A 23,351-nucleotide genomic window follows, 5' to 3' on the forward strand; every position below is an offset into this window, starting at 1 on the left:
CGCTACAAGAGGTTGAGTTTTGGTATTAACAGCGCCCCAGAACAATACCAGAACATTGTTAGACAAACAATTGCTGGGTGCCCTGGAGCGACCAACATCGCTGACGACATTGTGGTGCATGGAAAGACAACAGAGGACCACGACAGAAACCTTGTTGCATTGCTTAATCGATTGCAAGAGAGAAACCTTACCCTCAACAAGGATAAGTGCAAGATTGGAATGAATCAGATCGTGTTCATGGGGCTGCTTTTAAACAAACATGGTGTGGGGCCGACAGAAGAGAAAGTACAGGCTATTCGAGAAACAGAGGCTCCGACCAATGTCGCCGAGTTGCGAAGCTTTCTGGGACTTGTCAGTTTCAGTTCACGGTTCCTGCCTAATTTTGCGACAACTGTGGAACCACTTAGGAAGCTGACACGTCAAGATGCCAAGTGGCATTGGGGCAAAGAGGAGAATGAAGCATTTGAGGCTCTGAAAAATCAGTTGGCTGAGGCATCAATGATGGCCTTCTACGACAAGGATGCACCAACTGAAGTGGTTACCGATGCAAGTCCGGTTGGACTTGAGGCTATACTCGTGCAAGAAAAGCAAGGAGTGAAGAGAGCAGTCACATTTGCGAGCCGAAGCTTGAGTGATGTCGAGCGTCGATACAGCCAGACAGAGAAAGAGGCCCTAGCGGTCGTCTGGGCTGGTGAGAGATTTCATCTCTACCTATCTGGGTTACAGTCATTTGAGCTTGTCACCGATTGTAAGGCTCTGGAAGCTATCTATGGTCCTAGATCTAAACCATCAGCCAGAGTTGAGAGATGGGTCCTGCGTCTTATGCCGTTCAAGTACACAGTTCGTCATGTACCCTCAGGCCAGAATATAGCTGATTGCCTTAGTCGTTTGACAAAGATACCAGCCTCGCCCCGTGATGGTGTAACCGAAGAGTATGTCAGAATGGTAGCGGTTAATGCTACACCACGCGCAATGACCACCCGAGAGATAGAGAGAGCTTCCGCTAAAGATGAGGAACTGGCTGAGGTGTTTCGTTGTTGGAAAACAGGGGACTGGTCTAAAGCGCCTAGTCCATACAGGTTGTTGCGTGATGAAATTACTGTGGTTGGAAGCAGATTGGTGATGAGAGGCATGCGGATTGTTGTTCCGGCGAGCTTGCGTAAACGGGTCTTAGAGTTAGCCCACGAAGGACACCAAGGGATAGTGAAAACGAAAGATCGCCTCCGAAGCAAGGTGTGGTGGCCGAATATGAACAGTATGGTGGAAAGTCACTGCAAAAAATGCCTTGGATGTCAAGCTGTGGCTCCTGCTGCCACCGTACCTCCTGTGAAGACAACGACCATGCCGACAAAGCCATGGAGGGACCTTGCAGTAGATCTGATGGGTCCACTCCCAACAGGGGAGAGCCTTCTTGTGACTGTCGACTACTATAGCAGATGGATTGAGGTGGATGTAGTGAGAAGCACAACTAGCAGTGTTATCATCAGGTGCTTGGAGAAGCATTTTACTAGACATGGCATCCCTGAGACATTACGAACAGATAATGGGACAAACTTAGTTAGCCGAGAGATGGAGGAATTCCTTAACGAGCTTGGAATCAAACACAAGAAGACAATTCCACTGTGGCCGAGAGCGAACGGAGAGGTTGAAAGGCAGAATAAATCGCTCCTTAAGGCAATGCGTGCCGCACAAGCTGAAGGGAAACCATGGCAGCAAGAGCTTCAGAAGTATCTTCTTGCTTACAGGTCAACACCGCACACCACTACAGGTGTTAGCCCGGCTGAGCTATTGTATGGAAGGAAGATGCGAACAAAGATGCCAGAATTTGAAGGGGATGATGAGGAGGAGAGGTCGAGTACCACAGACCAGCAGGCACGGGATCAGGATGCAGAGCAGAAGAAGCGAGGGGCTGAAACTGCTAACAAGAGAGCTGCGGAGTCAGACATAGCAGAAGGAGACAGGGTGTTGCTGTTGAAGCGGAAACAGAACAAGCTGTCTGCAGTGTATGATCCAGACCCATACAGTGTAATATCCATGAAAGGGGACTTAGTGGTCATTGAGCGAGGTGAAACCCTACTTAAGAGAAATGTAGGCCATGTGAAAAGGTTCATTGGACAAAGACCACAGGCTTGCCAGCCACAGCAGTTAGGAATTCAGCAAGTAGCACAGCCATTGGTTCAGCAAACACTACTGAAACCAGCTACCCTTCCTGTTCCTGAACTGGATGAGATCCCAGCACAAGGATCAGTGACTGAGCCTGTTATGGAACCATCACCACAGCCCGCTGTTACTCGGGTACCAGAACAGACCAGTGAACCTCGAAGATCAACGCGGACAAGAACTGAGCCAAGCTGGCTTAAGGATTATGTTACTGGAAAAGGCTAAGCTAAGCGAACTTATTAAGGACTTTGCTACTTAAGATCGTTTTCTGATATGGACCGTGAGGACTACACTTAGTGTTTTGACTAAGAAGTGTGATCTATTGAACAAGAGACTACCAGTTAAGACTTCAAAACAGTGCTTTTATTTGCGTTTGGATTTGTATCCTTTACTTGTTATGGTTTACAGTTGTATCGGATTTTGTCTAGCCTTTCATTGTACCCATTGTGTTCATTTAAAAAAGGGGGAAGATGTAGTGTGTTTGTAACTGGGTTGCCTGTGTAGGCCCAGCCCTAAGGCATTTTGGGTAGTGCAATAAAGGAAGATGGCGGCTTGAAAACGTGTGTGTGTTTTCTTGGCGAGAATCCGCCTTCATCGAGGACCTGTCTGGTGTCCAGACATTACAACATTATTTTGTTTTACTTGGGTGTTGAGTTCCTTATGGAACTGATGCTTTCTGAGCGTAACATATTAACCTCGTGCCACATTAGTAGGTCATGCTTGGGTGATGAGTTCCTTATGGAACTCATGTTATCTGAGAACACCATATTGACCTGGTAACAGATTTTCATGTCTTAATTGGGTGGTGAGTTCCTTATGGAACTCATGTTATCTGACAGCAGCATATTGCCCTCGTGGTAGATTATTATGTCCCATTGGATAGCGAGGTAGCAGACTTTTATGTCTTAATTGGGTGGTGAGTTCCTTATGGAACTCATGTTATCTGAAGGAAGCATATGTGCTATATTATTTTATTCTCACCGGGGCCCGCGCGAACAAACACCCTAATTTAAAGGAAAAAGAAAAGAGATGAAGAGTGAAAAAAAATGAGAAAAAGAAGAAGTCAGAAAAAGAAAAGGAGAGAAAAAAAGAAAAGAGATGAAGAGATAAAAAAAAAAGATACGAGAAAGAAGAAGTAAAAAAAAGAAAAGAGGAAAAGGAAAAAAAAAGAAAAAAAGAAAAAAAAAGAAAAGAGATGAAGAGATAAAAATAAGAGAAAGAAGAAGTAAGAAAAAGAAATGAGAAGGAAAAAAAAGAAAAAAGTAGAAAGGAAATGAAGAGATTAACAAAAAGATATTGAGAGAAAGGAGACTCGAGTTACAAGATGAGAGAGAAATGAGAAACTTAAAAAAAAAACAAGAAAAGAGAACTAAAAAAGAGGAAAAATGAAATGGAAAAATATAAAAAGATCACTTATTATCGTTGTATCTGGAGGCGAGATTAACCGCCGCGTCGGCTTGTCCCGAAAGGGGTTATCTAAACCTTACACTCTGTCCTAGACGGGGTATTTCGGGGCTCGCCGTGTGGTTGGTTTTTCCCCTTCCAAGTCGTTGTATGTTATCTTTGAGACACCGTTTATATACTATTTTCGTTGTCCTGGTTGACTCCGCGGAGCTCACTTCGGTTTTGATCTCGAGCTTGCGGTATTTTTCGGGCTTTAATCGTTTGGTAGCTGATATTGCGTTTGGTAGGGGGGAAACCCCGCATGGCGGGCCCCAGCAATCAGTTAGAAATGTCCATTTGATTGCTTTTTGTTGCTGTTCTCTTTAGTTTCGTTTTGGTGACATATTTTGCTATGTTTTACTAGTGTCTTGCCGTAATTATATTATTGTAAATGCTTACACGCTTTCTGAGTTTTGGGAGGAAGACTCCTGTTTTCTTTCAAGTTTAAGAAAATGTACCGAGAAATCACCCACTTAACAAAAAGGCAAAGAGAAAGAGAGCCTCGGAACGAGGTTGGCTGTTCTTAGCTTGGGGCTTACGTGAGCGGGTACCGTAGGAGTCGCCTCGTTCCCATAACTTAACTATAACCGGGGTGATTGAGAGTAAGGGCTCCGGTGGGAATTGTTTACTATTCTCACCGGGGCCCGCGCGAACAAACACCCTAATTTCCCATTCCACGTGCCCAGTTACTTTGGCAACTGCAAGCCATGCCGCTGACTATGTACAGGTATATATATAGCTTCTCAGTACACGTGTATTCTGTCTTTTCGTGAAGTGCTGGAGGACTGAAGCATTGGCGACCCACCCACCTCCCCGCAGCGATGACCTCTGTACTTGCCGTATTGGAGCTCTCGCTCTCTCTCACCTTCGGAGTCGCCTCGTTCCCATAACTTAACTATAACCGGGGTGATTGAGAGTAAGGGCTCCGGTGGGAATTGTTTACTATCTTACCTGGTCGGTGAGTTCCTTATGGAACTCATGTTATTTGAGGGCAGAAAATTGACCTCGTGGTAGATTTTTGTCTTAATTGGGTGGTGAGTTCCATATGGAACTCATGTTATCTAAGGCATAGTTAATAGAGGGAAATGGTTATGAAATCCCGCAAAGTTCTTTGTTGTAGGTTTTTGTTCGCTATTTTGGGCGTCGAGAGTGCACAAAACCTGGCAAAACATAATAGGTGGTTACGTGTGTTCATGCAACTAACCAATAGAAAGATTGCGATTACGTAATTCATGCATAGTGTATGAGTGAAAAACAAAAGATGTGCACCTTCGTGGACCTTTCAACCTAAATCTTGGCCTCTTTGTTTCCTGCTTTGATGTTTACCGAGATTCATAACCAGTTCCCTCTATTAACTATGTCTAAGGGAAGTATATTAACCTCGTGCTATATTATTTTATCTTACCTGGTCGGTGAGTTCCTTATGGAACTCATGTTATTTGAGGGCAGCATACTGACCTCGTTGCAGATTTTTATGTCTTAATTGGGTGGCGAGTTCCTTATGGAACTCATGTTATCTGAGGGAAGCATGTTAACCTCGTAATAGATTATTATGTCTTACCTGGTCGGTGAGTTCCTTATGGAATTCATGTTGTCTGAGGGCAACTCACGGACCTCGTTGTACATTACTATCTTAGTTTGGTGGTGAGACCTTTTGTTATCTGAGGGCAGCATATTGACCTCGTTGCACATTATGTTTAGCTTGTGTGGTGAGTTCCTTATGGAACTCATGTTGTCTTAGGGCAACACATTGACCTCATTGCACATTACTATGTCTTAGTTTTGTGGTGAGCACCTAAAAGAACGTTTGTTATCTGAGGGCGGCATATTGACCTCGTGGTAAATTGTTTTACAAGTGGGGTGAGTTCCTTATGGAACCACGATAAGATATTATTGCTCCCTATCGAAGCATACCGGGCGCCACTGGCCAGGCCTTCTGACAAGCGACCCCGCCCCGTGTGAGAAACAATAACAATAAACACAGACAAAAGCCCGTGAGGAGAGGCTCTCACCAACTCAGTAACGCCCTGGAAAACTGCCCCCCCCCCCCGCCCCCCTCGGCCACGCCTCCATCCGAAGATGTCCACCGGATTCAGACTGCCGGACCGGCGCGCCCAGAGGTACTCAGGTTACAGGGGGCCAGGAAGGATTTTTTTTTCGCTGTATAAGGTGGATCTAACGTTTAAGTCTGTCGATGAAACTTCAGGGTGTGATCATTCAAATAGAAAAAGCTGTTGAGCAGTACTTTCATGTGGTACAAGGTGGTCCAACATTAAGACTGCAGACGAAACCCATGTGACCATCCAAATACTACTACTTAGTAGTACATCCATTCAATGCTGTAAGTGTGGGAAATAATGTTATATTTTCACGTTAACGTGGGTGATTTTGCGAGTGATGGGAATACCTTTACAATTATGACGTTTATTGCACCACAAATATTGTTGGAATGGAGGGGAAGCTGTTCAAGACCTCCTTTTAAAAGATAAATTAATGGTGTAATCAGATTTGGTGTTTGATTGCTGTTGTTTAACACAAGCTAACATATGCCTCGTATTGCATTAATATTTTTGTTGTAGAATTATTTTCCCGACAATGGTTGCGGTCACATCTAGACTGCTAACTATAGTTAATGATAATGATAATGAAAATGCATTTATATAGCGCATTTTCCATACGTTCAAATGCGCTTTACACACCAGACCACAACACCGGGAGCTTCGTGCCCTACTCTTTGCGAATAGTGTGTGGGTTCTTTAACGTCCCTGTTATAAGACTGAAGATACAGGAGACGGGACCTACGGTTTATCGTCCTTTTCCGAGAAGACCAGATGTAATTACAAAGGCAGCACATTCTCCTCAGTTATTTTAAGACCCTGAGTGTTGGTCCGGTCTAGGGTTCGAACCCACGACCTCCCGCACAGCAGTCCGGCGCTCTACCAGTTAAGACGGCGTTAACTATAGTTAGCTATTTCGGCAATGTGACCGCTTCTCTGTTTACCATAACTATAGCTGGAAATTTTCGCGTCGCTGATCCAAAACAATACAGACGAACTATACATGTAGTTATACCCAAGCAGGGTTAATGGGTTAAAAAAACCAATCAGAATGCGACAATTCTTTTCGCACGTGCGAGATGAACATAAATATGCAAAACAAAGCGTGAAGGGAAGGAAAAAACGAAAAACAACATGCCAAGAGATTACATATCACCAATGTTAGCAAAAATAAAGCTTCAATTCTTCGGCTTCTAGCATCCTTACTTCATTTTATTTTCTTCAGCGCCAACATTCCGTGCAAAAAAAGGAAAAAAATAGACGAACAACTAGACACGTCAACAACAAGGGCTGTCATGAACTTATTCAAATTCGAAATTATTCAAAAGCTAATCAGAACTAACTATAGTTAACTGCATTGGTGTGACCGCAAAGACGACCGAAAGCAGTAACTATAGTTAGGTATGACGTCACGTAACTTGAGACTAACTATAGTTAAACGTTAGTTACGTCGTAGATGTGACCGCAGCCAATATTTTCCTATTTATTAACTTATCAACCAACTAATTAATTAATTAATTAATTAGCTAATAATTCTATAATTGTAAGGTAAGTACCCACATAGTTAATTAGCAATAACCATTAGCTTAACGTAAATGATTAATTAGAAATTGAAAAACTCGTGAATGGATGATTAACTCTTATATAATATTAACTTTGTTAATATAAATAAATAATAAATCATTTATCAACAGTTATTTGAAGGTTTTATTAGCCTTTTATACATTTTAATAGTACAGGATATCTGAAATGCGATTTCTGCCATTTTTAATACTTTTTCTGTCGTAGTTTCTAAAGAAGTTAAATGCTAATATAGAAACTGGTTTAACTATGTACATGTATCCTGAAACGGGATAATCTTGATAAAATGACAGTGAAAATATACGAGTCTCTAGCAGCGAACATGATTAACTCACTGTTCGTAACAAATATTGATTAGTAGTGCATGCATTTCCTATTGTGCTACAACATTGGCCAAGACTAGTTGATGCAAAAGAGCATTTTACACATATTTCACGCTTTGCAAAATTATCTTCACTCGCAACAGAACGCAAATATTATTAGTCCTCTTGCAAATATATCTTGTGCCTTTTTGTTTACACTAGACCAGCGTGGATACCAGGAAATTTTTAATCCTGTTTCAGGGTTTTCCTTAGTGTGTAATTACTAGAAACTATTATAGATAACAAGCTACCTGTAATTTTTATTGTGCAAGAAGTTACTATTTCGTTTTCTTGGAATTCTGGCCAAGATCGCAGGAAATAATTTGAAATTTTTCCCTGGCAGTCAGTTCATTATTTCCTCCTGGCTTTGTGTTGAGATTTTTCGCAAGAGATATACAGTAAAGGTTTTTATCACGGTAGAAAAGCAAAGCACTTTTCCTCTCTACTGCCCTTAGAACAGCTGGAGGACTTTTATTTTGTGACCAATTCCTTGTTTTGATGAATACAACATTATATTTGCACTGAACATTTGGATGAGAGTGTTAAAATGCTTATGGCTTCAAAAGTTGAAAGAAAGGTGAGGCAGTCCTATTATAAAGGAAAATGATTTCTACCTGAAATGGATAAAAGTACTTCACTACTAGTAACAGGTTAACTCCAAGTCAAATCTGTAACTTGAAACTCGATGTGTAATCATTCAAATGAAAGCTACTGAGCTGTATTTTCGTGGGGTTGCGTATATGCTGTACAATTAACAATTATTCTTTGAAATCGAGGTGAATAGTGGTAGAATATTCACCGAGCCGCGGAGCGGCGAGGTGAATATTCTGCCGCCATTCACCGAGATTTCAAAGAATAATTGTTTTAGTATATACACACGAAGTGATCTCAACAGCAAGCGATCTCAAAGTTTTCAGAAGGAAACCATTTAAAGTCGATTTAATTGACCTCTCAATTCATGCGTGGAAAACGTAAATACAAGCGGCACTAACCAGCTAACCGACATGCGCGAAACAGTTTACAGAATCTTCAAACATGGCAAATATAGTTAATCTTCGATACAATCCTTGTCACAATCTAGCAAAATGGTCCTTTAACACCACTCAAACCTGCAATTTGAATCAATCTGCGGTATTCATTTCTGCCGATGCCGGGCGAAGAGTGGCTTGACGGTAAGCAATTGTTTATCGTTTTAGTACTCGAGTTGTGTGGACATTGTGCTGCAAATTGCGAAATATGTAGTCTTCTCTTACTTTGAAAACCATCAGGCCAAATTCCTCAGCCTTTTTTGTCTTTTCTGGTTCAGCATCTTCTTGTATTCTTAGTATTTGCGATTCAGAAACGCCGGCGAAACGCGAGTTTACGCCGGCCATTTTGTTTCAGTTTGGATCAAGCATTATTCACTCCGTAGGGAGTGGATAATGCTCATTAGCCCGAGATAGCGAACCAATCAGATTGCTTGAAACACCAAGATCACTGAGTGTGTATATACTAAGGTGATTTATCTGTTAAGTCTGCAGACAAAATCCTAGTGTGTGACCATTGAAATGGAAGCTATTGAGCTTACGTGGTACTGTTAACTATGCTGTACAAGGTGGATCTAACTTATAAGTCGTGAATGAAACCCTTGTATGTGTCATTGAGCAGTACTTTTATGCGGTACTGCTTATTGTGCTGTACACCGTGTTTGTAACGTGTCAATTTTTAAATGAAATTTTAGCGTATAATGGTATTTGTATGACGTATTGTATATTGTGTTGGTCGAGGTGGTTTTAACGTTTATTAAAGTTGGTGTATTGCACACCCTATTTTGTAACCATTCAAACGAAACCTTTTTAGCAGCAGTGCACTTTCTTGTAGTGTTGTTTACTATTTTTGTGACCATTCAAACAACTGTACTGTGGTATCATTACATGTTAAATTGTGAGACTGGGCATTTTTGGAAGCGATTACATAAATTAATTTAAGCACGAACTTTGATAGAACCCTCAAAACAAATATTCTCTGCAGTTGGCAGCACCACAATGGCATTTAATGCGTTCTCGTTTCCTTGGTGATGGAGTATTGCTGCCTGTGTCTGACGTCATCTGGTAATCGAACGTCAACTCCTCCCCTTGTTTGATATTACGGTTTGCAAAGAATGCTATTCGAGGAAAGTTGGGGTCAAGTGTGTCCACCCATACATTATAAACATCCAGGTTTGGGTCGCACTAAGGACAGAAAAGCAAAGTTTGCTTAGTCTCAAGAATGGTTTACGTCGCAATAATATTATGTACATGTAGCGGTTAGACTGTCCACAGCCTCTCGATTTTTCAACGCAAAAAAGCAAACGAAGCGAGCCTGAAGCGCTCAGGGGGGGGGGGGGGGGGGAGGAAGTGAGTGAAGCGAGCCGCTCCCCGCCCCCTTTCCCCTTGCTTCTTCCGTTTTGCGCTGGCGTGCAGTTCCTTCGTCATTCTCACCGCGTGCTCATCGATCGAAAAAACACAATAAAATAGAGGGCTGTGAACAGTCTATGTAGCGGTGAGATCTGGATATGTTATAACTTGTTAGTATATACTTAAACAGTGGATAGCATTTTTTGGCACACATTGATTGGCTACTCAAACTCCGAATATCCTTTGCTATTCACCTCTGAGCAACGCGTGCGAGGAAATTGTAATCTTTGACGGGGAATAAACTAGTAAAAAATCATCCTTTTGGGCTATATTATCTCACTGTTTTAGTATATGCTAAAACAACTATTCATCTCAGTGTCGGTGACTAGTGGTGGATATTTACCTCCCCACTTTGCGGCTCAGTAAATATCCACCACTAGCCACCTCCACTCAGGTGATTAGTTGTCAACTATTGACATTTATCCGGCCCTATCCCCCACATGGGGGCAAGGAAGTAAACATTGACATTGATGTAACTATTATTTTTAAAGTAAGTTACTAGGATGTCCATTCCAAATGGAGATCATGCCAATGGGCCTTCCACCATATCAATCAATCAATCAATCAATCAATCAATCAATCAATAAATTGATTGATCCATCTATGGATATGTCAGTCAGTCAATCAATCAATCAATCAATCGTTTGATCCTTTTCGTTTTGGCCCAGTGGCCAAATCTTTGGTGCGTCAGATTTCTCACCAACTGTCAGCCAAAAAACCCCAAAGTTTACAGTTTTGCTGGCTTTTTGCACATGTGCAGATTTTTAACTAAATTACTGATCAAAGATCAATGTGTCCGTGTAACGGCAAAAACTGGTGTCAGGATAGGTTAAACTGGGATGATTGACAGGTGGCGTCAAAAACAAAACTAAGCAGGTAGTTGACCAAAGCTTACAAGACTCAAAATGAAAAAAAGTGAAACTTTGCAGGTAAGAGTAACGAAAACCTATTAAAAAACTATAACTAATAAGTCCCTTACCGAGTGGTTGATAAAGTGGGATACATTGCCATACTTTTTCGCATCTAGAGTGTATAAGCATTCTCCTTCATTGAAATCCAAATCAAACAAGTATGTCTGTCCACAACTGTCATAAACTTTCCCTCTTTCTTCAGCCTCCTCCTGAGTAATGGCCTCACCAACATATTCAGTCACTAACTGGTTCTTTTCTATAGGCTCCATTGTCTTGACACCCCACCCACAGCCATTTGGAGTTCGAAATATTGCCACCTGTATACAGTATGAACACTTTATATCAGTTGTATAAACTAAGGAAGTCACTATAGTCAAAGCTCTTGTTAAAGGGACTGTGTCACTGCTGAGTTAAGTTAACTTTATTAAGTTTTGCCAAAATACTCGCTATGAAACTTAATGGTTGCAAAGAAGTTACTTCTATGGATCTAAATGACAGAACCCTTGCTTTAATGCAACCAAATGTGCCTTCTGGGCTTTATGATTTGAAGTTACAAGCAAACGAGATTAACTTTGAAAACTGATCAGCCCAACAATATTTCAAAAACCATATTGCAATTTAATTCAATCTTCATCACTTTTGGCCTTTCGTACATTCTTTTGTATTTGCTGTGCTGTTGAAATGTTCCTTCACTGTTTTAAGAGGTTCTTATAATATTTCACCGAATTTGATGGCCATTTCCCACACTTAAATTTGACTCAAAATCTGTGACAGTCCCTTTAACTCCCACCCACAGCCATTTGGATGTGACATAATTATAGCCAAAATGCTACGAAATGTAGTTTGAAAAATGTAATTTAATGTACTGCAATTAGCTTCAAAGAGTGCCGGTGTCACCCTGTGGACAACAGAATCAATATCTGTGCATGTGCAAGGATTCCATTCCATGTGCCTTTGAAGTCAACTACATTTTGCAGCATAGTAAACATTTTGTGGCGTAGCCAGCATTTTTTAGATTTATTGATAGTAGGGCTCTGCTTCCCCTCTCCCATTTTTTTCCTTTTCCACTGTCACATAAGTTTGATGGGTGCCTGTTTTTCCTTTCTGCATGGGGGGCTTATTCCTAGGTTAACAGGATTTTCCAGAGCTCTATAGCAGCGGTCTCCATCTAGGAGATGGTGGCCAATAGTGGGAACTCCTAGATGTCACAGGGAACCACCCTCCACAAAGCAATGTACTTGTCAATGTTCTAAATCACTTGTATGTAGGAGATAACTACAGTCCGGTTTCTTGTATAACACTACTGACAGCCATTTGGAATACAAAATATAGCTAACTAGTCAGAACACAAACATGATAAAGGGAAGCTACTACAGTAGAGCCTTATGTAAGCCCCCACTCACAGCCATTTTGAGTAGGAAATATTGCCCATTGTTTCCAAGGTGCATACTTTATATCAGTTTAATAAAAGCAATATTTTATTAACCTCATGCATCTTATAAACAGATATCATTATTAATACCAAAATGCTGTTTTAACTGTAAATACATAGCTTTCAAATTACTCAATTAATTATATAGCTGTCAGTAAATCCTATATTGTCAGCGCAGCTATTTTTCCTTAATTTCTGAGAACTGTCCAATTTGGGACTAAATTTGGATAGTTTCAATTAGGACTTTCAGCTAAAATGCACAAACTGTCCAATTTAAGAAAAATTGGACAATTTTGTCTCAGCCAATCAAATCGAAGAAAAAACAACATATGACGGATACTAGCCAATTAGCACAAATCATAGCGTCAGCCCTGTAAACTTGTCACATTGTTAGTCTACAATGGCGGAATTTTATAAGGCAAGTTTGCTGCGTTTTTCCATTCCTTTTGAACTTTTCAGCAATAGTAACAACAAAGAGAAATTTTCGACGTTGTCAGAAGAGGAGCTAGCTACACTAAGAAGCAAAATCCAAGAGCAAAACACCTCCAATAGTACAAAATTTGGGTGAACGTAAGTGCAGCGAAGCGAAGCAAGAAATCTGTCAGATATTCATCTCCATGAGCCAGATGCAATTCTTTGTCGTTTTTTGCTGAACTTCGAAAAGAAAAGACGGCGATGAAGTACGAAAGAGATAGGGGAAAGGAGTATGTCAGATTCAAGAAGTTGTAAAGCTCTTCGGATACTTTGTTTACGACTTTCATTGATTGATGCAGTGTTTTCACTCACTTTGTAGCAAGCTTCGCAAACTCAGGTGAATAAAATTGCACTGTTTTGTTTAAGTTTTATTTGTGAAGACAATGCTTTGAGTGATTTGCATGCCGTGTTCTGCCTACTATTGTTGAATGCTTTTCCCGTTCTGGACATAAGTTTATTGTTTACGCTGGATGGACTGACTACAAGCTATATAATTAATATGTAACCGGACTACATGCTTGTCCAATTTGGAAATAATTAGATTAAAAAAAATTCCTCTGACAGTCAAATTGGACTCGGCCTACGGCCTCGTCCAATTACGTATACAAAGTTATGCTGTTTCCATGAGATCAGTGCTGAACTACACACAGTAGTTTTACAACACAGTTTAATTATTTTGATACTAGTAAGTGTTCACTAATGGCAGGTTAGGACTGAGTTTCTTAAAGTGCAGTGGCAGATCCAGACCTTGAACAAAGGGGAGGGCCCTTTATTGTGTATGTACAACCAAAAGATTTTAAGTCGGGCAGGAAAAAAATGTCTTCTACCAAAAATAAAGAGGGGGCCTCTGCCCCCCCCCCCCCCCCCCTTTCCAAACCAAATTTCACAAACAATTTTCCAGTACTTTTCCAGGACTTTTCAAGGACTCAGGTTGATTTTTCCAGGACTCCAAAATTCACATTAATCCTTTCTCTACCAAAATCTCAATATTATTTCTCCTTACCTGCTGTACATTTTTTAGGTTAGTTCTGAGAATTGAGTTGTTACTTGAGTTTAACAGATTTTCAGAACTTTCCAGGACCAGCAGTCTTTTTCGAGGACATTCCAGTCCTAGAAAGTGCCACAATAAAATTCCAGGACTTTCCAGGTTTTCCGGGACCTGTACGAACCATGTAAAAGGAAGCACCCAAGCCCTTTATCAGAGGTTTAACTGTACTACATGAGCCACTTGACTCCACCACAATGGACTGAAACAGACTTAACCTTAAAAAGGCAGTTTGGTGTCCCAGCAAAACAATAACAGGGACTAGATGTAGGACTTCCTTTAAATAAATGAAGTATTTCATAATCTTTGGGTCACTCCAGAACATGTATGTGCTAATGGTGAAGCTGAAAGCTTCATGAAGATGCTTGGCAAAATGAGGAAGATTGTGCACCTTCAGGGGGGTGGAGATACAGTAACTTACATTTAACAATCCTCAAGAAGATGAAAGGAAATTTTTTCAACACCAAACCCTGCCACAGCCCTCAGAACTGACAAGTTAGAACCAAGTTAGACCGTGAAGCAAGGGTCATAGTCATGAATAAGAGCAACAAAGAATATTAAGAAACGAGAAACAGTATGCTCAGAACAGGAACTCTAAAAGTGAACAACTATAGAGTTGGAGACCATGTGCTATTAAAGCAGAAGAAAAGATACAGTGGTCCACAGCCCTTGAACCAACATTTTACACCATCATTCAATCTGACTGATCAGCACTGCTGCCAGAAGACTTAAATATGGTAAAGTGGTGTGTAGGGATACAAGCCAGCCAATGCACTGGTCAATGCAACATGATGCAAACCAGAAAAATAAAGACAAGACACAAGAAACAGGGGAATGGAGAGAAAAACTCCTCCATAACAGTGCTCCCCCCATCATCCAGATCAGCCAGATAACCAAGAAACTGGCACCAGGATAAACCAAACAGCTAAAGCCAGCAGATGACAAAATGAAACAGACCAACCAACAGGAGAGACCAGCAGCTGGAACCTGACGGAAAAGAAAAATAATGGTGCCACTTGAATATCTTGAAAGACTGTTACTTGAGACAAAGATGCCTGGAAGCGCGGAGTGCAAAAGGGACTCACACAGTTCGAAATCAAACTGATGCGGCAAGTTGAGGAGAAACGATCCCAGAGGAAAGCTTAGCCACCAGTGCAGAGACCTGCCTCAGCCTTCATCTGCACCCACCACAGCAGGGACTGCCACTCCCGCATCAGAATTCACAGTCACAACAGGTGCTGTTCCCAGACATAACTTCATAATCCTCTGGGATTAATGGATGCCTACTACTACTTGAAAATCTTGAACATCATTTTCATTTAAGGGCATCTCTTTCACTTGTTCCATTTTGCATACATTGCATTTTTCAATTGTTTCATTTAAGGTGTATATTTTTCTAGTTATATCACTTTTCTGTTTTTACTTGCATGCAATTGTCTCAAAAGAAAGAGTCCAGTCCAGTCTAGGGCATTCTGAGAACTACTTGCACATGCACATATAGTAGGTATACACCATGTTGTCAGTTGTCATTTCATTCGAGTGTTGTGTGTGACTAAAAGGATTTTATCACAGAGCACAAGTCTCACTATTTCAGTCTATGAAGAAGTTTGATCTTTGTGCCCATGATTTTCACCGTGAGAATGACAGCTAGTATCTCTCTCCAGTCCATTGCCTGATATCATCCTGTAATAATGAGCTTTCTTCACAATAAACATCTTGCCCACCTGTGATGTTTTAGCCACAATATCTGATACATCTGGGGTATGATGAAGAATGATGGTTCATGAGCTTTGACTGCTTGCTTAAGATTCACTCTGTTTCATCTTTTCTTTGTATAATTGACTCATTCCCCTTGTTGATGCCTCTGTCAGAACCATTAGTTTTGTGGTTTTCCTCTCCTGGTTGATGGCAAACCTATCACTCACATTTCTCTTTATCAGATCTTTGTATCATGTCATGTCAGTAGCAGAATGTAGTGTCAAATAACAACCTGTCAATATTTTGTGGATCCTTATCTTGCTGCATGTGTCTCCACCTTGAGGGTAGGCAACATGTTCTGTCTTGTTTATTAGCAGCATTCTCGTACCTCGAGTCTTCGTTCCTTACTGCACAAGCTTGACAAAACGACCGACTCTCGAAAGTTCGGATGGCGGATTGAATCTGATTGGCTTGAAAAACAATAAAGACGGGCGGAAGTAAAACACCAAAAGGCTTGTTGGTCAGGCTTTTGAAAGCTAGGCATGTGCAATTCAACTGGAAGTCCAATATTTTCGGACTTCAAATCTTCAGGGTCGCTCATTTCTCAAACCGTTGATCAAGAGGAACGAAGACCCTGGGTACGAGGATGGTTTTGCAGTTTCATTAAGTAACATATGCATGTTCTGGTCCATCCGTGGAACTGAATGGTAGTCATTTGTCACTTTTGTTGCCTTGGTCAATGGGTATGCAAACATGATCTTGAGCTCTTTTTTCCTTGGTTGGAATACTGTTGAGTGGGTTTTGATGATGTCCAGCAGGTTGTAATGGCTGTTAGGAACAATTCATTCAACATTAATGGATGACATCCTATGGTCTCTTTAGTCTGTCTGTGACCTTAATGGGTACTTCGCTGTTTTGTGTTGTGGTCACTTGGCATTCAAAACAAGGACCAGTGATTTTTTCTATCATGCTGTCCATCGTTACACCATCAATTGACAAGTTGCACCATAAATAGAAAGAATCATAAAAAAAATATTTTGACTCTGAAGATTCTCGACTTCTGCTCAGGTTGTCAAAGCGTCACTCACCACCAACAGTTTTTTTACAACTAGCCTCACCTGGATGATCACACCATATGAACTACTATACTAATATTCCTGGGTTCAACCTCGTTAACTATGATTTGTTGAATGTTTGCTTTTGGTCATTTCAAAATGACTAACAGCATCGTCTGGGGTCTGGTTGTCCATTCCACAATATTTGGGCCAGTCAAATTCAACCTTCCAGTGATTAAAATGCTCTCTTACTCATTCCCCTTTCTTGTGTAATTATGCCTTTTTAATAATTATTTTTTAATTGTGGGCTCAAGAGAGGCCTGCAACCGTAATCTTGACAGTGACCAGCGGATTGCGTATTAAGTTGAAAGTTGAAGGCTTCTGTTACATGGAAGTTTGCCAACATTACGTTTTGCAGACATTGTTGAGGTGTTGCTTTTGAGAAGATTTGCTGTGATTGTATTACAGATAAACCATGGCAAAAACGAATGACTCCAACAATGGTTAATCTCAGAAAATTCCTTACAATACTGACAACATAGCGAGTTCACTGACAGAGGAAAATTATCTCAATTCACACTGCTTGCTCGATTACACTTTGCAAAACTGTCAATCAATAAACAACTCTGATTGGTTTGTGGCAATAGGAAATGATAAAACCATTTGTGCCAATAGAAAACAAAATCATGCATTCCTTGTGTGATGCGTTACTCAGTATAATGGTATAATATTAACACTGTCTGAGAAATTTTAGCAACCTGTTGGAATAATTGCCATGAAAATGAGGTGACTTAAGTTATTTGTTCTTCCACCACAAAATGGTTACAATGCGAAAGGATCCGAAAACATGTTGTTCAAACAGGAAGTTGAGGAATTTTTTTCTTTCACAAAGAACGATTAGAATGCAAAGAATGTTTTGTAGTGTAAAATGCTTGAAGTGCCCAATTCAAGACAAAGGCACAAGATAGGGGTTCATCTTCTTTGTTATCAGCCTAAATAAAGTTTTCTAATTCCTATGTCTGCTACTGTCTTTACTTTATACAGTTCATGTTAATGTTCACCATTTCCAGGAATGCAACTTTGTTTGTGAGAAATTTGGTTACTACGACATTACTATCTTAACTAGGCATTTCTCGAGCTTGGGGAACTCCACTGCAGATCACCACAGCCACTGGCATTTATCTTCAACTGACCAGGCATGCTTCCTAGAACTAAGCACTGGCATACCCACTTTTCAAAATTTTTTGTCCATCTCAGTTGTTTGAATATGAAATCAACCTCTAAGGCTGTATTTTTCTATTCATTCCCAGGCATGGCAACCAAAGACATCAGCCTGTCACCAGCTATGCAATCTTCTAAGCTTCCACATCTGGTTTCTAGGATCAAAGCCCGGCCTTGCGCTCCAGGAATGGTGGGCAACTTGCACTTCCAGTAGAATTTAAATCATCAGTTCTGCAGAACTTCATTGGTCCCTCTTCTGGGCTTACCAAAAACTATTTTTCCTTGTGCAAAACAGTTGAGGGGGGGGGGGGGGGGGGGGCTAACACTGTCCCAAAAATTCTCGCCAGGTTGTCATATTTAGAGTCTGACTGAAGATGTCTGGAGATTCTCCTGTTGTTGTTTAAAAGCCATTAGAACGTTTCTGATCATTTTTCAAACTTTTCCAAAGATGAATGAAGTTTTCTGAATACTTCCAAGTAAGTTTTGAAGATGTTTGAACTTACTCAGGAGACAGAATATCTTGACAAAGCAATTTAACGCTGCACTCACGATATTTCTGGTACCACGTGTGGGTGGTGGGGCTGAGTCCCCCCCTACCAAAAAAAATCGTCATTTTGGGGGGTTACAGCCCCCTGCTCCGCTGCTTATGCACCAGTTTTGCAAAGCTTCATAACCCCCACCCTGCTTGTGGCTTCACCCAAAACTATTTCTGCTTATGCTATCTCATTATCCACCTGGACGTCCTCTTTCCACTACATTTTGTGACATCTAAATGTTGTACAGCTGTAACATCTATACCATGGCCAGCTTACAGGCCCATTTACCAGTTTCACTGTGTCACTCACCAAGAGTCTCAAACGCATTTTAGGAACCACACTTTGTCATAAACACCCCATGATGCCTGCTATTTTGCTTGCCATTCGCCATTCCTCGAATATGAGCTTGCCATGCCTTAACTTGGGCCTTATACACAGTGGCATTCTTCTTATTGTGCCCAAGAATGGAATCTCATTAGGAATTTCATCAAATTCATGGTTTCGGGTAGTAGTCTCCATTTTTAATGATCAAAGACTCTAACACAAAGAAGGAATCTGCCTCATTCCTTTGTCTAGTATTCCTAACTTATTGCTCTTCCCAGTCACTGCCATCCATCACGTCTTCTCCTCAGTACCTGCTGCTTCTTACCCTCCCGTCTTCTGCCTTCCAACATCTACGGGTTTCCCTCCCACGACCACGTCCTTCTTCACTAAAACTCTCAAGTGCCTGGTTACAATGTTTCAGGGCCTTAATCCTGCAAACTACTAGGCCGGTAATTTTGAGTTTTTTATTGTGTCAAAAAAGAAGGGGAGGAGAAGAAAGGAAAGAGAAGGTACGGGAAGGAAATAAACAGGTGACATCTCTGTATCTACCTACCTGGTCTTATACTGGTGTGACTGCTTCATCTTTGATGACTTCCACTGATGTGAAGTGGAGCTGCTTAAGTGGCAAATTCTTGTTTATATTGAGGCACATTTGTCAAGTTACATTAATTTTGTTGCTTAGAATTCTCTCCACTGCTCACATTTTCCTTGCTGCCAATGAAACAACCCATGTTTTTCTACACATACATAAACACTTTGTGGACCAAATTACAATGGAACTTTGATATCATGAAGTGCCAAGGCGCTGGAAAATTGTAATGGGGGTTCATATACTGTACAGTATGTATGGAACCATGAGCTGTTAGCCTTAGGCAAGTGGTTTCACTGGTTTCCACACCCTCCTTGATCTACAATATTCTTCATAATCATACTCAGTCTCATCCAATAACTGCTAATTATTATACATTAGAATTACTTTGAAACACGTGATTGGTCGAGCGCATTCAGTCAATATACAGTAGCATGTAAACTCGACATGATAACCCAATATCTGCAGCAGATATTGGGTTATCATGTCGAGTTCAAAGTCCGCCTAGTTTCCAAGCCCCTCGTCCGTGTAGTGCTGTCAAACTTTTGAAAATATGGCTGAGCGATTCGCCTCTGTTTCCGAAGGGGAATTGAAAGTTTTGATCGAGAACAAAGATTCTAAAAACACCAAGAGAACAACAAAAACAAGTGCAAACATTCTGAATGATTATTTGAGGGAGAAAAACCTGGAGGAACCACAAGATAAAACCGCTTTGGCCCATGTTCTGACGAAGTTTTAAGCCGGCGCTAGAAAAAGTGATGGCAAATTGTTTGAAAACGTATAATAAAACTATTATTGAATTCGGTTTTCGCATGATATCTTGAATTATCAAAACCTCGTGTCTGTGTTATCTGCTTCAGCCTTCGGCTTCGGCAGATAACACAGACCTCGGTTTTGATAATTCATGATATCATGCTCAACCTCATCCAATAATTGCTTATTATATCAGAGTTTTACTTTGTTGCTTACTGCTGAAGAACATATACTTTGTTATAAAGGTAAGGTAAGGTTAAGTCTGCATACGAGCCTAGTGGCCCATCAGGCCAGATCTTATCCCGGTTTCCATAGCATGAAGCGACCAGGAGTATCCTCAGCAGTAAATTTGTCGGTACCCATTTACAATACTGCTCAAATGTAAGTTGACAGTCCCTCAAGCCAACTTTTAACTGCACCGCTTTAAAAAAGCAAAATTTGTATAACTTCTCTAAAGCTGTAATTATAATTGACGCCAATATTTGTGTTATAAATGAAGACAAGTGTCATTCAAGAAGAATTTAGGTTTTAAGAATTTTATGCCAAATTTACAAAAAAATAAAACACGTTCATTTTAAGCTAGACGCGATGGTGCAACACAAGTCTGCCTTGCCATTTGTTTATTTACAGAAAGCTTGGCGACTCTGATGTTTTTCATGTGGAATGTTTCGTTTGCCGACCACAGAATTTTTACAACTTAAATTTTATTTACGGAAACTCTTGTCTGAATTTCAGTAGTAACCAGAAAGAGACGTCTGAAATTCAGGCTTCAGAAACTTGCTTCTGTCTCAAATAGTCATTGATAACATGCACTTTCAGTGGGATCATACTTTCAAGTGATTAGGGTGAGCAAAAGTTTTTACAATTTCATTCTTACAACTCGTCATTCACCGTCTTCCTCCGACGATTTTGTCAATTCTTGTAGGCAAGTAAACGGAATATTAAATCTCCGCGAATTTATCGCACTGTCAAATGTTGAGGTTTATAATTCAGGCACTCATGATGGGCGCGAAACACTTGTACATGATGTGGCGGGAGCTTTATTTTCCACTCGAAAAAAAAATCGTTTCCTCAAAAGCCTTTTCAAGTTATGAATATTCGAGATTGCCTTGTTTCTCGATCCTCGAGACTCAATCCTCGAGGATCAAGTCGAGACTGTCAACTTACATTTAAGCGGTACTGTATACACCTGAGTGAGGCACTATGAGAGTAAAGTGTCTTGCCCAAGAACTCAAAAAAAAAAACTTACATGGAGTTACACATTAATTTTTATTACCTTTACATGCAGTTACTGTTAGTATGTAAACATCGCAGCTTTATTAAAGTGATGCATGTACATATTTTTTGCAGAAGACACCTACGAGGTTTCAGATAAGCTTAACAGGCAAGGAGCCAATGAAGAATTGTGATGGGTCAATAAAGAACAGCCTGACACCATCCCACACTATGATTAGCTGCCTGAGAGGGAAAATGGGGCTATTTGACCCATTTGGAGGGCAGCATTAAAGGGGTGCAATAACCGCAAAACTGCACTGTAATACCGCAGGTTAGAATAAAAAATTCCGCAAAACCACACCCAAAAAACGCAAACCTGCAATACCCCAAACCTTTATGCCCCCTCCATTTGTAATTCCCCATTGTGTCCTTCAGGAAGAAGTGTGTCCTTTATGCCACATAATAAACCCTTTACTGATCAAGCTTGTTCAGTTAAGATGGCTGGACATTGGTCCCATTCTTTTTTGCATGATTATGGATTTTGACTTCATTACAGTCCATAAGCAACAAAAAATAACTTTGTTAAATATCAAGCCATCTTGACCTTGTGCTCGGTCAATAACCCATATTTAATATGGAGATGGACAAGTCCCTTGCAGTCCTCTAAAAGTCAACACAAACAAAGGCAGTAGAAAGGCAAGTTTGTGCCTCAATGCCCAATTCCCTTTATGGCATGTGCCTGCAGGGAATCATGGTAGTTGTATTCATCATTGCCAAGTGTCATGTGACCTTGTGCACAGTTTGATGAATACAACTACCACGATTCTCTGCAGGCGCGCGCCATGGAGGGAATTGGACATTTGTAAGTGATTGCTTGGTACCTTCCATAAACTTCCAATAAGAAATAAGAGACAGAAAATGCAAGTTTTATACCGACCTTGACACAAAAAGAAAATTGCCTCTCACTTACCTTGACTGTACGCCCACGCTGTAGCACACGATTCCTACATGACAGACCACAAGGGCAACGTGAGTTACACTCATAGATCGGCGTTCCTTGTTTGACGCGCACCCTCCCATTTCTGTCATATGCGAACACCCCTCCGCTGTTGCGTGGGCAGTCACAAGTGTCCATTGTACAAATCCGCTCACAACTGCACCCAACAAGATAATCAATATCAAACAAGTGGCTCGGAATATCTTTGTGTAATATATTATGAGTGGTATAGGTGAAGTCCCTTGGGGGCCCTTCGTTATCGACCACATTCTCTACAGCGATGTATGCCTCGTTAGGACTCTGTTCATTCAAATAAGCTTCCCAGTCGTCAAGTTGCTGATGTAGATCTTTCTTGTACTTATACAGCTTTCTACGATGAGATTTATTTTTACACCCAGCAACTTTACGAAGTTTCAAATGCAGTTCATATTTGGACTCATAACGAGCCTTGAGTGATGTTATTGTCTCTAAACAGGGCAGTGTGAAATTTCTTACACGTGTTTCTGTGCTGGACGTGGTAGAAGGTTCCTGTTCATTTCTTTCCTGGCAAGTAAATACCTTTTCACTGACGTCATGTAAATGAGAACTTGCAGTTTTACTTGAACAGGCCGAATTCGACGTCGAGACTTCGTCATCTTGTATATGAACAACAGAAGGCCTCGAAGGGTTAGCATAAGCCGAAGAAAACACTTCTATTACGCTCGCTGCATCTTCTGTCCCTTCTTCTTCCTCAAAGACGGAAGAACAAGGAGTTATATTCGGCGTCTGCTCATTGACAGTACTGGAAACATCCAACGGCGAATCTTCTATACAGATGACTTCGGGTAGTTTAGAATCCCTTCTCTCAACCTCGTCTAAAGCTGAACAATAACTCGTACTTGTACTTGAGGAATTTAACAGAAAAAACGAGGTGATAAGGCCGTCATCCATCTAAAAGCTTGTCCACTAGCGATAAAAATACACAACTTGCAGACGAAGTTTTCCTCTTTTAGTCGTTGCTTTCCGCCATCTTGCCCCGGCATGCTCCATTTCGCGCCTTGAATAGGTTTACACCAGGATGGAT

The 23,351-nt window shown here is 40.9% G+C and overlaps 2 protein-coding genes across 2 annotated transcripts in view; both read right to left on the reverse strand.

Annotated features, from left to right (window-relative positions):
* LOC144629195 (mediator of RNA polymerase II transcription subunit 20-like) overlaps positions 1–23,351 on the reverse strand; it is a 316,942-nt gene that overhangs the window by 223,913 nt on the left and 69,678 nt on the right. The window lies entirely within an intron of this gene.
* LOC144629054 (histone-lysine N-methyltransferase SUV39H2-like) lies at positions 6,693–23,330 on the reverse strand. Its single transcript, XM_078487223.1, has 3 exons — positions 22,262–23,330; positions 11,018–11,266; positions 6,693–9,813 (listed from the first exon to the last, which is right to left on the reverse strand). The coding sequence occupies exons 1-3, from the start codon at positions 23,216–23,218 to the stop codon at positions 9,592–9,594; spliced, it is 1,428 nt and encodes a 475-aa protein (XP_078343349.1). The 5' UTR covers positions 23,219–23,330; the 3' UTR covers positions 6,693–9,591.

This window comes from Oculina patagonica, chromosome 10 (assembly GCF_052425735.1).
Source record: "Oculina patagonica isolate OP01 chromosome 10, crgOcupat, whole genome shotgun sequence".
Lineage (NCBI taxonomy): Eukaryota > Metazoa > Cnidaria > Anthozoa > Scleractinia > Oculinidae > Oculina > Oculina patagonica.

Excerpts from the sequence above, each read along its gene's own strand:
- LOC144629054 (XM_078487223.1), bottom strand. The coding sequence starts at position 23,218 with ATGGATGACGGCCTTATCACCTCGTTTTTTCTGTTAAATTCCTCAAGT. Across the intron at positions 11,267-22,261 it reads AGCGTGGGCGTACAGTCAAG|GTGGCAATATTTCGAACTCC; the intron begins GTAAGTGAGAGG and ends TACTGTATACAG. Across the intron at positions 9,814-11,017 it reads CCCACTTTATCAACCACTCG|TGCGACCCAAACCTGGATGT; the intron begins GTAAGGGACTTA and ends TTCTGTCCTTAG.